Raw genomic sequence first — 15,000 nt, 5'->3', positions numbered from 1 at the left:
CCGCCATTCGGGATAATCGATCCACTCTCAGCTGCAAAAAAGGATATAGTGTTTTAAGCTGTTATTTCCACTGAGGCCTCCGTCTTACCATTTTATTTGATTCTTAACTGTCGCGCTAGATGCCTTCAGCGCAGCTCAAGGGTATCACGTTAGTGTGTAATTGAAGGTGAAAAATATGCACGATAAAACGGAAAAGTTTGGATCAATCCTCATCGCAAAATATTTGCTTGGGATAATAAAGCCAATCCAAAATAGGTGCTCTCTGATGACACATAGCTTTCGAAAAACAGTACTCATTTCTCATTACGTTCCACCTTGGGTTGGGGAAGCTCGAGGCAGCGATAAGCGGTGAGGGGGTGGGGCAGGAGTCGGACAGATGACACCCTCTTGCTTTGCCTGGAAGTTTCAAATTAAGTTATAGGGTTTGGCGTTTCCTAGTTACTGTACATTACATCGCGGAGCGACGATTTCTTCTCTTTGATGCTCTCGATGAAATTGTCAAAAAAAGGATAAGTAACATTTTGTCGGAAAGGGCATAAACGGTTGGTACTAGAAGAGCGAGTTTTTCCTCATTTTAAAGCTCAAAAGTGAGAACACGAAAATATTAAACAAAGGTCTCATTAAATGTTTACGTTCAACCACTTACCAGCATCAGCCAAACTTAAGGTACGACATGGATAATTATCAGTCAGCCACGGATCAGAGAATATCTGCACAACAAGTTTCTTGTCAATGAAGACCCAAAGTTCCTCACCACCAGAGAAGGCAAAGTTCTCCTCTCCAGTAAAGTTAAAGGCTGTGCGTATTGCAGCCGTGAAACTGAGAAATAAGGGCAAAAAAAATTTCTTTCTTTCTTTTATATGTTTGGCTGACCAACTAATCTATCCTTCCACCCCTCCTTCCTTCCTTCGCTCACTCATTCGTTTCCCAATTCGTCTGATCTACGAAACAATTAGACCACGAAGTCGGGTTTTCTGAGTCGACGCATAGTTAACCTGGAGCAGAGAACGAGTAGTCTGGTTGCTTAAGCAGAAACCCAATAGCGTATTTTCTTCCATTGTGTACCAATAATGCAGAACGTTTAACCTTTTCCTCTTCTCTTTACCCAACACCGAATGGACAGTGAGTACAAAAACCAAACTTATGGCAGGATCTCAGAACTTCAATCAAATGCTGATATCCACCGGTTTCCAATTAAGAAATGGTGAAGAGAATTGTGCTTATCAATGATGACTGGGGACACGCGGAAAAGAGTGCGAGAGCTCAGCTTAACGTAAGCCGAGCCTATGACCTTCCTATTTCTAGTTTTGATTTTCAACGTGTCCTACAGGGTCCGGTTGTTCGAAAGCTGATTAACTTAATCCAAGATTAGCGTAAACTTTTTGTTTAATGTTTTCAACTTTTTGGTGAAAATTTCTTTTGCTTATTTTTGTTTTTCAAGATTGACTTCCTCTCATGTAACGTTTTGGCGAACATCAGGGTTGAACAGCAATTGAGAGTAGAGAAATAACCTCCTTCGTTAATTTTTAATCTGGGATTAGCGTTAATCGGCAACCGGGCAGATAATTATACTTTAAAAAAAGCAAATCTTTAAGTTTCAAGGGGCAAAATGGCCAACCTCATCTTGCTATGAGGCTGTGTAAGTGAGAAGAACATATTCCATATTATCATTAAATCCAATCGACAAGCGAGTCACTATTGTATGGCCTCCCTTTACTATGAACAATTATATTCTCACCCATAATTCCTAAGTGCATTGGTGTAGCAGTCTCTCTGTCCTTCAGAACCAAATCCCCGACCATCAACTGGAAAAAACTTGTCATTAAAATGCCGAAAAACTGGATTGCCTTTAGAATCCGTCTCAAGCACTTTCGGCAGCTCCAGTTTCTCCTCGTAATGTATGTTTCTCACAGAAACACTCCTAAACCATTGTGAAAAGCTATCACTGGTTGGGGAATCGGATATTGCCAGCCAGCTACCATAAGGACTATGGATATACTGAGGGTCCCTGAAAGTTGTGTTGCTGAAGGCACCAATACCTGTGAAATCGGCATCGGAAGACCTGAATACAAACCGGAGTTTGAAATGTATTAAGTTTTTTTCTTGATTGACCATTTTGAGGTAATGATTTAGGAGCAGAATAACTAGCATCATGTTAATTAATCTCTCTCAGGGATATCGCAGTGGTGAGAACACTTACCCTCACAACTATGTGGCCCGGGTTCTATTCCCATACTTAGCGACACACGTGTGTTGAGTTTGTTGGTTCTCTACTCTGCTATAAGGGGTTTTTCTTTGGGTACTTTGGCTTTGCCCTCCCAAAAAACCTACGATTTGGTATGAGTTGATTTGATTTGACTTGACTTCTGTAGAGCGGTGTCCCCAATTAGCGCCCGAGCGCTAAATACAGTTGACACTTGAACAAAGCTCGTTTCTTTCATTACTGTCTTTTGGCTCTTTAGGGAAGTATCAACCAAATTATTAGTTTTGAGCATGTGCAATGCATTTCCTCTTTTCAGAGAACAAAAGAATTGGCAAACCCTTCTTTACAAAAAGATGATTATGGATGAACAGATATACTTACTGGAAGTCATAATAAGTAACATCTATGTAGTAATTGGAAGCATTCCCCGACGTATTGGTAACAGCTATCAAAAAGAAAGATAGGAAAATGACAACTATCTCAGGCTCTCAACCACCTGCTGGGTAAAATAGCTAATGTTCCACTCATTATTTGTGGAAAAAGTAAATCAGCTTTTTTTTAAGAACAATGACAACTTTTATTGTGCCCCAAGTTGTTTACAAAGTTTGTAATTTACAACTTCATTAATTTACAATAGTAATGGCTACTGACTCCACGGAATAACTAAAACGCTACAAGTATCAGGGAGCAAGGCACAAATATCAACTTAGCAAATTAAAACGCTATGCCGAAAGGCGACAGTCAAGTGGAATCATCTTGCAAAGAATCCGTGACATGTCGCATTATGGGCTTGCTTTCCTTTAATCTTTGTACTTGGTCAAATCAGAGGGTGCAGAGTTGACTTTTTTCATAAACACGAGTGTTTGAAAGACGAGAGGTAGCGAGATTGAACAGGTATGGTAAAACAAAAGACATTTAACGATTAGCATGACATTTTGATGACGCCATCAGTGCCATGACCTGACCTATGAGTAGTGTAAACATTTTAATGTGTCTCTAACTCACTACCAAATCGGTTTTCCTTTTAAATTAAATTGAGACATCTCGAAGTGACAGCGCACAAACGAAATCAAATGATAAGTTCTCTTTTTAACTAAATCTTCCTACAGTTGCCGGCAGAGAGGAAGCAATCCAACAATTACAAAAGCACATCTGCTGGACTTACCTTTCGCCTCTAGGGTGGTAATGCTAACTTTCTCACTTATAGGGGATGTCTGAGTTTCGATTGATCCAAGCCCACCCTCATCTTTCGGTAAATTTGTGCCGTTGTATGCGGTTACGGTTATAGTCACGTGACATGTATAATCAATGCCAGCTCTTACACCATCAGCTTGTTGAAACAAGAAAACTCGTTTTGGGTCACGGCAGTGAGCGACGGAGCATCAGCACTAACACAGGTCACATTATAGGATATGGATGTCACCTGAAAACCAGAATACACTGTCAGAGTCACGTTAACCAAGGCCAGGCTATCTTAGTCCTGATGCAAAAAGCTCAAAGACGCCATTCCATCAAGAACACCAAATTCCATGATGGTAATTAATCAGAGAGAAGTCCATGCAACAAAATTCTTCGCCTCCTGCTTGACCTTAAATTCAACGATCATCCACGATGCCTTAGGACAAAATGATTGAGACGGAAGTTTCAAAACTGAATTCAGAAATAAAAAATGACTGAGGACTGACTTCAAACACAGGACAAACAACGTCTCATTGCAGATCTGTGTTATTAAATGCTGTTGTAATTTACCGGAGTTACACGTGGCAGTTGTAATCAGCGGTTAGATCGGTGCATTTGCCGTGATTTCCCGCGCTTGTTTGCTGTGGGGCGTAACCGTAGTGTAATGATTGTGTAGCGGAAAAAGTGTTTGTGTGGAAGTGGAAGCTCCTGGATGTCTCAGGCGCCCAACCTCCACTTAGTGACGGAGATGTTAAAGACGGCTTTCCCACAAGCAGGATTTCATCCCTTCGGTGATACTGGCTAAAAACGTTTTCCTGCTTATGTAACCAAAACCTTATGCATTATTTTACATAAAGTGATTTTTATGCTCGTGGGAATTAAAAACTATTTTCAACCGTTTCATGGGAATGATTCTCAACACGCATCTATGGAATTTTTGGTGTTCGCTGCTTAAGGCCAACGGTAACACTGAAGAGCATGACGGAAATAAAGTGACCTACATTTGTAATATTCCATGTATTCGCATAGGTTCCATTTGGATCCTGAGCATCCAGCACGTACGGAGGATACAGTACAGCAGCTCTGTCCCAACTCACTCGGAGCTGAAAGTCTCCTGGAGCAGACGCACTCACATTGACAGGTGCTAAATGTTGAGAAAAAAAGGACGAAATGGGCTTATCCGTTCTACCTTTTCCAAGAAAACGCGGGCTTCTTAAGTGACGAGAGACGAAGTCGCCAGGAAAACACATATTGCGTGTGGATCCACTTCAGGTTGTGACATAAGGAAACACAGTTTGGTGAAAAAAAAAAAAAAAAAAAAACCAAGAGAAGGGGCACAACGTTTGCTTCCTCCTGACAATAGAGACCTTTAGAGTCTAGTACGAGAACGACTACGAGTACGAGATTTTCTCATAAGGCAACAGTGAGCGCGCGCAAACCAGCGTCATTTTAGCGGGAAAAACGTGATGCCGCCGTCATTTTAGTACGAGGTTTCGCAAAAATGTCGTCGAATCAAAACAAGTCAACAACACAGTAGCAGTTTTGGCTTTTTTTTTGATGAGCAAAAAGGCTCAGTTACCAGCAATAAGAATAACTGAGCAACCTATACTGCTAACAAAGAGTAAAATTAAGCGTACAGGTTATAAATTTCCTTAGTAGTTTCGCTAAAAGCGGGCAGTCAAAACTCGTACTCGTTCTCGTCCTCGTTGAAGAATCTAAAGGTCCCTAATAACGCGTCAACGGTGACAACTAAGTGAAATTCATTAATTCAGTCTTTTGTGAGACAACTCAAATTCACACAAATTCAGCAAGTTACACGTACAACATGTGAAATCTTGAACGGGATGATTCTCATACGATCCCCCGGGAAAAAAGGTTACTGAGGCAACTCTTGGTGGCGAAACACATTCTGCAGATGATAACGCACTGATAACAGACACCAAGGAGCTGTAAACATTGCAGTCACAAGAGAGTTGATTACCGCCGAAGTACCTTCAAGATCACAAAAAAATAACGGTTACCGTAATAACACACAACAGCCAAAAAGTCATCGCAACCAACAAACAAAATATAAAACGGGGAAAATAACGGACAAATAAATAAAAGGTTTCGAATTGTCCGCGTTTTGATGTTTCCGGTTGCTGCTTTAATGCACTAGTCATTTGTTTCCCCCACCCCTTGACCCCCGGGAATGGGTAGGGAAATTACATTTGAATGGTTGTAAAGTAGGTGTATTTTCCACTGGGGACTAGAGCAGACAAACACTCGTAATTCCCCCACCCCTCTGTTCCTAAAAGATTCTGAGTCATCAAGGAAATGTTAGGGAGATTACCACAATATACAGTTCTTGCCATTTGTGTGTGCCACATGAACTATATAAGGAACTACGCCATATTGATTTTGCACGTGTGAAAATACTCACTACCATTGCTCTTCGTTTCTTTTCAGTCCCAGTCCTCCTAGGTACGAATTGGCCAATATTTCCCCCTGTATGTCCCCAGAGGGGTAGGGCAGAGGAACGAAAATCTTGTAATTTCCCTACCCCCTAGAGGCGTAATTGTGGCGTAATCTCGCGTAATTGCCCTAGTAATTTCCCCATGTCCCCACTATCCCCGGGGATCGGGGGGTGGGGGAAACAAATGACTAGTGCATAAATAATTAAATCAATTTCTTTGCTTTCTTCTATAGAAAAATTCCTTGCCTAACTAGTGAATTCCACGGTAAATTATACGCTAAAAACCGATATCGCGTGAATCACAGAGCGATGAGTACGATATCGGTTTTTCGAGTGAAATTTACTTTGGAATTCACCAGTTTTGCAATAAATTTTTCTTGCACCGCATGAGTTTTAAAAGAAAACAAGCACACCCTCAGCGACTGAATGGAAAAGGAAAAACCCGTTTCAGAGTCAACTGTCAATAGCCAGCGAATAGGAATCACGCTAAACTTAGAAGCCATAAAAAAAAAATGTCATTTCAAGGTCAAATATATTAATAAGAGTTTTACTGATGTACTTTATCCCACTTTATCTCTGAAAACGAGATCATTCACATTTTGATGTATTTCATTGAAACACGCCAGGTTGGCTTGGAACAAGAATCGGCAAAATGCAACCAAGAAAGGACGAACTTCAAACAAGATCCGCTCCAACACTTAAATAACGTTTAGGTGCTTTAAACAAACTTCTGAAAACACAAGTTAGTGAAATTTCCCCCTAATTTTACGAGAACTCATTGCGATTACGTGTTTATAACATAAGGGCAAAATTTTCTTGTTGCTGTCGTGGCACATCGAAAACCAGTTGTGCAAACGGATTAAAAAGCACTCAAGTTGTTCGATCGCATTTTAGAGCAAAACAAACAAACAAATCAACTTTTTCTTTATGTCCAAAAGAGTACAGATGATTGTTATTTACTTCCAGTTGACAATAAAAAATCGATTTTCATTCCTGAACAAAGGAAAAACCGATTAAACCACTTTTTGAAAATAACAAACGGTTTAGTGCCAAAGCAAAGACTTTTTGGAGTAACTTCTTGCACTAAGTATGAGCTATTACTGGTATTCTGTTTTGTCGTTGCCGTTCTCTTTCGCTCTCCTTTCGTTTCTGTTCTAGTCATAGGTCCTCCAGGCATCATGTAACCTTATCAGAGCTTCTAAAGATATGCCAAAAATTGCAATACAGCAGCTCTAAGCAAATTAAAAATAAACACTCAGCTTTAAGTTTATATCTGTGTAGCCGCCAGTGTGGACCACAGCTATCATGATATGTCAAACTGGATTGAAACCAGCGAAAAATGCAGAAAGAAAACATTTTCCAAACCGTTTTCTACCTGAACACGAAAAGCGTTGACTGTGTAAGAACTATAGTTGATGTAGTATGGCCGTGTAGCCGCGTCGAGCCACAGAAAGCGCGCGAAAAATGAAGCCTCGCTTATGTTCAGGTGAGTTAACCTGAGTTGAGCCTGCAATCCAATCGCAAACCAGTACCTGGTCAGTGGTCAACTTCCAAAAAGACATCTGACCTCGGTGAGCTCTAAGCTTGAGCCCGCGATATGGTCACGTGATACGGGTCAGCGGATACTGGTTTTTGACAGGTGTCAATTGATCAAAATATCAAAGATGTATGCTGTAAACTAGTATGATACTGGTCACATTGGCATACATGGAGGGGTGGACGTACGTACGTACGGACGATCGATGACGTCATGGCTAAACAACCAAATTTTCTCGCGTCGATGGGTTACCATATTTTCTTAATTATGGTGCTCCGCGCGCGCGCGTAGCTCCGCTATGATCAGCCTATCAAGACTTCATACACCCACGCTACCAAAAGGATCGACTTAATGAACAACAGGATTAACTTGGTGTAGTTAAAATTATTTTGTGCAAGTGAAACATGAAGACCACCACAACAACTCATATTAGCAAGTATAAGGTTTTGAAGGAAACGTGCAGCTGTAAATGTCAGATTTCTTTAAAGGGGCTAGGTTAACGCTATTTTAGGCATTTTCAGCACTGATCGAATGGTCATAGAATTAACTAAAATATCAAAATAACTGTTCAAAACTATAGAAGAACTCTAACAAAACACAGGGAAGCCAAGAAGGGACATGGATGGACAAAACTGGAGAGGATTGAAATGGATTGAGTTTGGGTAAATTTGAAAAACGTCGGCCCACCTTTTTTCAAATTTATATCAGTCTATATCAAAATGTCATTTACAAAGCTTGAAAATCATTCTCAGTTGTTATGTGGCCGTGATTTTGCAAATGAAAGACTCTTGCTCTGCCAATATGACGTTTAGAGCTCATAATTAACAAAATTAAACAAAATTACCTAAAATAGCGTGACCTAGCCCCTTTAAAGATGTCCACTTACAAGGACGAAAGAAAAGTACGCCCGTCAGAATCAATAAGTCCGCGAAAACAGTCTTGTCCAATGTTTGCTATTCTGTTGTTCCCAAGATTGCTGAAAAAACAAACAAACAAACTGATACTTGATGGGGTTAGTTTCTAAAGAGATTGTGGTGCTGCGTCGGTGAGGTTAGTTAAACCAGTTGATAAGGAATTCCGTCGTTTCGCCCACCCGGTGATTCACCTACACTTGAGTCGTTTCGCCCCTATTTGGAAATTTAAAGCGTTTGAATCAATCGCGAATTTGCTTGGGGTGTTATCCACGAAATAAGGTTGCGTCTTGAACGAAGCGAGTTGGGTCCTAAGCGTTTCGTGGATGAAATTCTCAAAAGTTAAGTCATATCAACCTTGAACGTGTTTTCATTTACGTCGCAGTTAAGTCTTACTTTACATTAAACATGTGTTGGCGAATCAACTTTATATAGGAGATGGAGGAGTTTTGCCATCGGTGGAACCATGGTGACATGAACACGAACAAATTGACTGAAAAGCGTTCATTAATTTCGTAGGGATTGAGATCCCCTGCTACCAGAGGTCTCTCAGGGCGACAAATACTCGGGGGGAGAACTCTGCTACCTCTGTTAGCAGGGAAAGATTAAGAATGGCCAGTTGAAAAAAAAATCTGGTACTGGTAGATAGATTCAGGGCAGGGCTGGCCATTAAAAAGAAAAAATACCAAAGGAAATTAATGTAACTATGAGGTCGCTTGATTGTTTATTTGTTTTTTTCAAAGGGTTTTCAGTCTACCCAATGGACCAATCGAAGGGAAGAAATGTTAACATAAGTTCACAACAAGCCAATCGAAAAACTCGAGGACTGATTCGCTAAGTTGGGGAGGGCTGTCCAATAAGGCAGTTTGGAGATTCAAAAAAGTACATGCGTTGTACGAGATAAACACAAGCATGTATTCTTCTTCTTTAATTATGGAAATAGTTTAGTAGACAGATGTGCATTCAAAACCTTCTGGTCCCAGTTGTTCAAACGATGGATAGCGCTACCCACCAGATAAATCACTATCCAGCGGATGAACACTAGCAAAACCAATTGAGTTATCCAGTGGATAGCGTTATCCACCTTTTGAACAACCGACACCGGTATTTTAATGTATGCAGCTTTTTATACGCGCATGTATTTTTCAAAACTCCACATAAGGACATTCTCGTAATTGTGTCTCTAAGGGTCTCTCGAGCATAACTCTCACTAGAACCCAACCTATACAGTTAACAACGAACTTCCACCCTTAGGCACCTATGTTGAACACAAATCTCCTTATTTAGTGCAGGAATTGTTAAAAAGAATATACGTTGCTTGATTGATGGAAAACATGACCTCAACCTCATTCCCAGTGCTTTTCTCTGTCGAGAGTTACGCGACTCTCAGAGGAGAAAAGTCCCCGGAACGCGGTCCTAATCCTAAGAAATACTTACAGAGTTCGTAGAGATGTAAGACGCGGAAACGTTGGCAGAAAAACAATCTGGTTTTCTTGTAAATTTCTACAAACAGTAGAATAAACCGAAAGTGAACACGCATCAATATGAAAACATGCTGAAAATGCTCCATTTAAGAGAAAAGCATGTACATGAAGGATGCTCAGAATTGGCCCTGATACTGTAGTGCATTATTGGTTGTTACAGCTCAAGCGTACGAGACAACGCTTAGGAATACGGGTAGTGAAGTCATTTCAAGGGTAGGGACTAAAAAAGATGTGCATGGGACGTATAACTTTATACAGTGGATAACTCAATATCCAGGGCTCAGTTGTTCAAAAGCCGACTAACACTAATCCCAGATTAAAAATTACCCAAGGAATTTATTTCTCTACTCCCAAATGCTGTTCAACGCTGACATTTAGCAAAACTTTACATTAGAAGAATTCAATCTTGAAAAACAAAAATAAGGAAAAGACACTTTCACCAAAAACGTGGAACCAAAGTTTACACTAATCCTGGATTAAGTTAATCGGCTTTCGAACAACCGGGCCCAGGCCCGGATTGCTCGAAGCATAGTTGGCGCTAACCAGCATTAACGACCATGGAAACCTATAGGTTTCGATACCTCCTAACCAATGGTTAGCGGTAACCATGCAGGCTTCGAGCAACTGACCCCAGAATACCAAATACCTTTCACGTTAAACCTTGCCCAAGGTTTTCATACAAGCCTTTACTTCGATGTGCTCAGCGTGTGCATATATTCACACACAAATTAAATAAAGAAATCTTTGCAAAGTTTAAAGTTGTCCGATAACAACTTATCCACTGGCTTTGGTTATCTGAACTACTGGACCTTGGGGGCCAGCAATGTTTACTCACATATTGTTAATACTAAGTAAATTGTTAAATGCTCCACTCTCGACCACTGAGATGAGATTGTTTGCCAGATCTCTGTGGAAAGAAAAAGTGATAAGAATGTGATCAGGGCGATGGATTTTACATTCCGTTCTGGGGTCGTTCCCGAAAGTCCCAAAAACTTTACGGGCCCGGAAGGCCATTCGTTAAACTGCCAACCGCTGGTTTTGGAAAGCCGATCTTTTCAAGTGTTTTCAAGGTAACAAAACTTCATTTCATTCAACAAATTTGAGGCTAAGGGGAGCACCGCGAGCATCGGACGGCAAATTTTCATTTTCTCTCCAAAACGTCAACACCGTTCATACCAGATTTATTCTCGGTATATTGATATATACTTTCGAACGACTTAAGAGTAAGCGCGAAATCATTGCATCAACGGAAAAATGTTTTTAGATAACTTTCTCGTAGCTTTCGTCTTCCTTACTTAAGCCCCGTCCACACGAGCAATTTTTACGTGACAATTTTATGTGGCAAATACATTTGACCGTGTTGATACCACAACAAATAACTGTTGACAATTCGCAGTTAAGTGGGTCAGTAATGTCTTTGGACAAAAATTTGGTTTTATCAACGGAGTTGACAATGTAAATTGGCAACCGTACAGAGATTCTAAAGGCTGACGTTTCGAGCGTTACCCCTTCGTCAGAGCGAAAGGAGGAATTGTGGGTTACGTGTAGTTTTTACAGTAGAGTAGGAGCTACGCTATTGGTGGTAACATGGCAACGTGAAAAATACGAATACATCAGTTAAATAAAAAGTGTTTGTTAATACCGTGACGATTAAGGGTGCCGATTTCGAAGATGAATTTTTGTTCCAGATACTTGCGGCTTTCCATCGTACCTACAGTAGATGTAGGGAAGGGCCGCAGATAGCCATGTGTTTTGTGGAGTGGTTAGGGAGATTAAAATGGCGAGCGACTGGCTAAGATGCATCCTTGTCATTCTTTTCAACATCGCAAAGGTGTTCGCGGAATTGGTTGCCTAGTCGTCTACCTGTCTCGCCAATGTATAATTTATTGCATAACGTACAGGTTATGCAATAAATGACATTTTCGGAGGTACATGTGAAATGATCGGTGATCCTAACAGATCGCTTAGATCCCGATATCTTGCTATTGTTGAGAATGAAAAGACAAGTTTTGCATCGTGAGCGCGCACATTTGAAAGTGCCGGGTTGCTCGTCAGTTTTGAGCGCTCTTCTAACTAAAAATTTGCCTACGTTTTTGTCGCGTTTGAATGAAATAAGTGGAGTTTGAGGAAAGGTTCTACTAGTCTCGGGATCATTTTGGAGTAATTTAAAGTTATTAAGAATGATACTTTTGACCGCGTGATTATGAGGATGGAAAGTGAGGGTGAATGGAATTCTGCCATTCTTATCTTTTTGTGACGATTGTAGTGCTGACTGTTGATCAAATTGTTGGGCGCGATGATGGCCCGCTTTGACCACAGACAGAAGATAGCCACGTTTTTCGAAGAACTGGCACATCTCTGATTTGCTGGAAAATCGGAGTCATCACTACATAGACGTCGAACTCTAAGAAATTGAGAACAAGGAATGGAGGTCTTGACATGTGATGGATGTGACGATGAATACAACAAGTAACTGTGAGAATCTGTAGGTTTGTAGTGCACACTGGTACACAGGGCCAAAACAGCGAACAAAAACATAAAACGAAGAAAGTTGTCGAGTTTCACAACCATCTTTATATATTAATAATAATAATAATAATAATAACTTTATTAACGTGTCAATCGTTCTAGTTTTTACAAGTAAAAACTAATTGGGGACACCTACTAAAAACTAATTAGACTAAACTAATAATAATAATAATAAAAGTAATAAAACTACGTACAAACAATATAAAATTAGTAAAAGCTAAGTTTTACATAACTTGCAGTTTTCACAATTATTTTTCGACGTAACATTTGATAGGTCAAGGGCCCTGACTTGATTTTTAAATGCAATCAAAGAGTCAGCCATTTTAATTGATTTGTGAAGCTTCGACCAAATGTAAGGTCCCATGTACCTTAAGCTATGTCTTCCATATGTAACGGTGTTACATCTTGGTAAGGAGAAATCGTCTATATTCCTAAGATTGTACCTACTCATGTCACAACTAAAAAGTTCAGAAATATACGATGGAACTAAATTATTCTTAACTTTATACATAAATATGGCCATGTCCTGGAGCCTGCGATTACATAACGTTGGAAGTCTTGCTTTCTCTAGAAGTGCTTCATAAGTGCTAGTCCTGTCACAGTAAATAGCTCTCATTGCTCGCTCCTGCAACCTTTCAAGCTTTCTCTTGTCTGACGAGCGACAATGGTGCCATACTATATGACAATATGTAACCTGAGGTAAAATAAAAGCTTTGAAAATTCTTAATTTAGCTTCAGTAGGTAACAAGTTCCTAAACCTCATAAGTACTCCTACTTTCCTTGCCCCCTTAGTGCAGACGTTGTTAATATGCTTAGTAAAGTTCAATTCATCATCAATTGCTACTCCCAAAAGATCAATCCCAGGACTTGATTTTATATTAATGTCCTTTATATTTAAGTTCATTCCCTTTTTCTTGTATCTTGATCCCAGACTCAGCTTGAAATTTATCTTGGTTACACTTGAGTAGGTTTTGCTGATACCATTCAGAGGTACGGGTTCCCTCATCGTTCAGGATTGTTTCTACATCCTCAATCTTCTCTCCAGAAGAGTACACTTGGTGGTCATCAGCGTACATGGCAAGCCTACCCGCCTGAATATTCTGAACAAGATCGTTTTGGAATATGTTCCAAAGTAGTGGCCCTAGGTTTGATCCTTGTGGACAACCTCTGCTTGCTTCTCTCCATTCACTGAAACCTCCTGATCGCATCCGCACCCTGTTTTTTCTTTCTGTAAAATAACATCTCATCATGTCTATCGCACTTTCCGAGAAACCATAGGCCCACAACTTTGCTAACAATAATGGCGGATGGAGTGAATCAAATGCCTTCGATAGGTCTGTCGATAATATTCCGACCACGTGTTTGTTGTCCAGTGTCAGCTTCCAATCCTCTACCAGCTTAACTAAGGAGGTCTCACAGCTGTTTTTCTTACGATAAGCTGTCAGGTTATTGTTAAGACGAGGCTCCATAAAAATAGTTAGCTGTTTACCCAGTAACTGTTCGAAAACTTTACCCACTGCGCTCAGGACTGTCACCGGTCTGTAGTTTCTATTCACTATGTTTTACTTTGGACATGACAAGCGAGTAAAGGGACAAGTGAGTAAAGGAAGAATTGAGCAATCGAACGAACAGAGCAAAGAAAAAACAAAGTAATAAAAGAAAAAGGAAACACACGTGACTGCATCAGCCACCTCCGAATTACAGCAAAAAAAAAGAGTTTATCAATAAATGTTCAATTCACGTAATCGAAAAGAAAGATATGAAAGTTTGATCAGAAACACAATGGTTATGGCTTTACTACTTACAATCTTTCCAATTTTGTCTGCTTCTGGAACAAGTTGGTTCTCAGGTGAGTTATTTGATTTTGCTGAAGATATCTAAAAATAACAGGAAGATGGAGTAAGACTAAAGTATATGGAATTAATAACCTAATAAGAGCGGCACCACTAAACGTGTCTTACTAAATGGTGGCTGCTATATTGCAGTATTACTTATTATATAATAAGCTAGAAAATGCACACATTTTGATTGGTTTTATGATTAATTATTAGAGGACAGACGCATAGCTGACGCCATCATCAAAAACTTTTATTGTTTCCACATAGATTCCACGTGAGGCCGTGTCTGTTCAGTAATAGATCACAGAAGATGCCAAAATGTGGTAAGTACATCAGTGACATGCCATGTTTTTGTTCTTACCATATTTTGACGTCATATCTGATCTATTACTGAACAGACGCACGGCAACATGGAATCTATTTGTTAAGTAGAGGATACCATGTTGATGAGTGGTAAGGGTGCTGGACTTGGGGTTGAGCATCACACTAACCTCCCCCAAATTCTGAAGTTGTTCTAAATTGTCCTCGGCTTGTGAATAGCCACCTCTTCTTTTTCTTTTTTCAATATTTTTTCGGAAATAGCCATCTGGCATTTCTCTCGCCACTTGGGTTTCTTAAGACTGGCACATTTATTTCTATCATTTCATTTATTGGCTCTAAAAAGTCCCTCGGCGAGGGGTTAATGAAGTCAATTAATTCAAGGTTAATTCGACATGTTGTAATATGAAAAATGTCATCAGTCGACCTGGTCTAAAGCAGATTTCTTTTACAGGCAAGAAGGAATGTGCTACCGATACTGAAACACCCTAAACATTTAAAAATGCTAAGCGTAAATTTCCCTTAAACACTGGCCAAAGACAGTAT

General features: G+C 40.0%; 1 protein-coding gene across 1 annotated transcript in view; it reads right to left on the bottom strand.

The window, feature by feature from the left end:
* LOC138019025 (uncharacterized) overlaps positions 1-15,000 on the bottom strand; it is a 141,127-nt gene that overhangs the window by 31,329 nt on the left and 94,798 nt on the right. The window contains 12 exon segments of the mRNA XM_068865690.1: positions 1-31; positions 647-819; positions 1,739-2,062; positions 2,585-2,648; positions 3,369-3,548; positions 3,551-3,626; positions 4,384-4,526; positions 5,205-5,374; positions 8,261-8,350; positions 9,723-9,788; positions 10,605-10,676; positions 14,104-14,175. The exon segment at positions 1-31 is cut by the window's left edge and continues 70 nt beyond it. Of these exon segments, the coding sequence (XP_068721791.1) occupies positions 1-31; positions 647-819; positions 1,739-2,062; positions 2,585-2,648; positions 3,369-3,548; positions 3,551-3,626; positions 4,384-4,526; positions 5,205-5,374; positions 8,261-8,350; positions 9,723-9,788; positions 10,605-10,676; positions 14,104-14,175 (1,461 nt within the window).

Source organism: Montipora capricornis, chromosome 10 (assembly GCF_036669925.1).
Source record: "Montipora capricornis isolate CH-2021 chromosome 10, ASM3666992v2, whole genome shotgun sequence".
Lineage (NCBI taxonomy): Eukaryota > Metazoa > Cnidaria > Anthozoa > Scleractinia > Acroporidae > Montipora > Montipora capricornis.
Note: the sequence above shows the minus strand (reverse complement) of the source record. Positions and strands in the feature narration are given on the sequence as shown.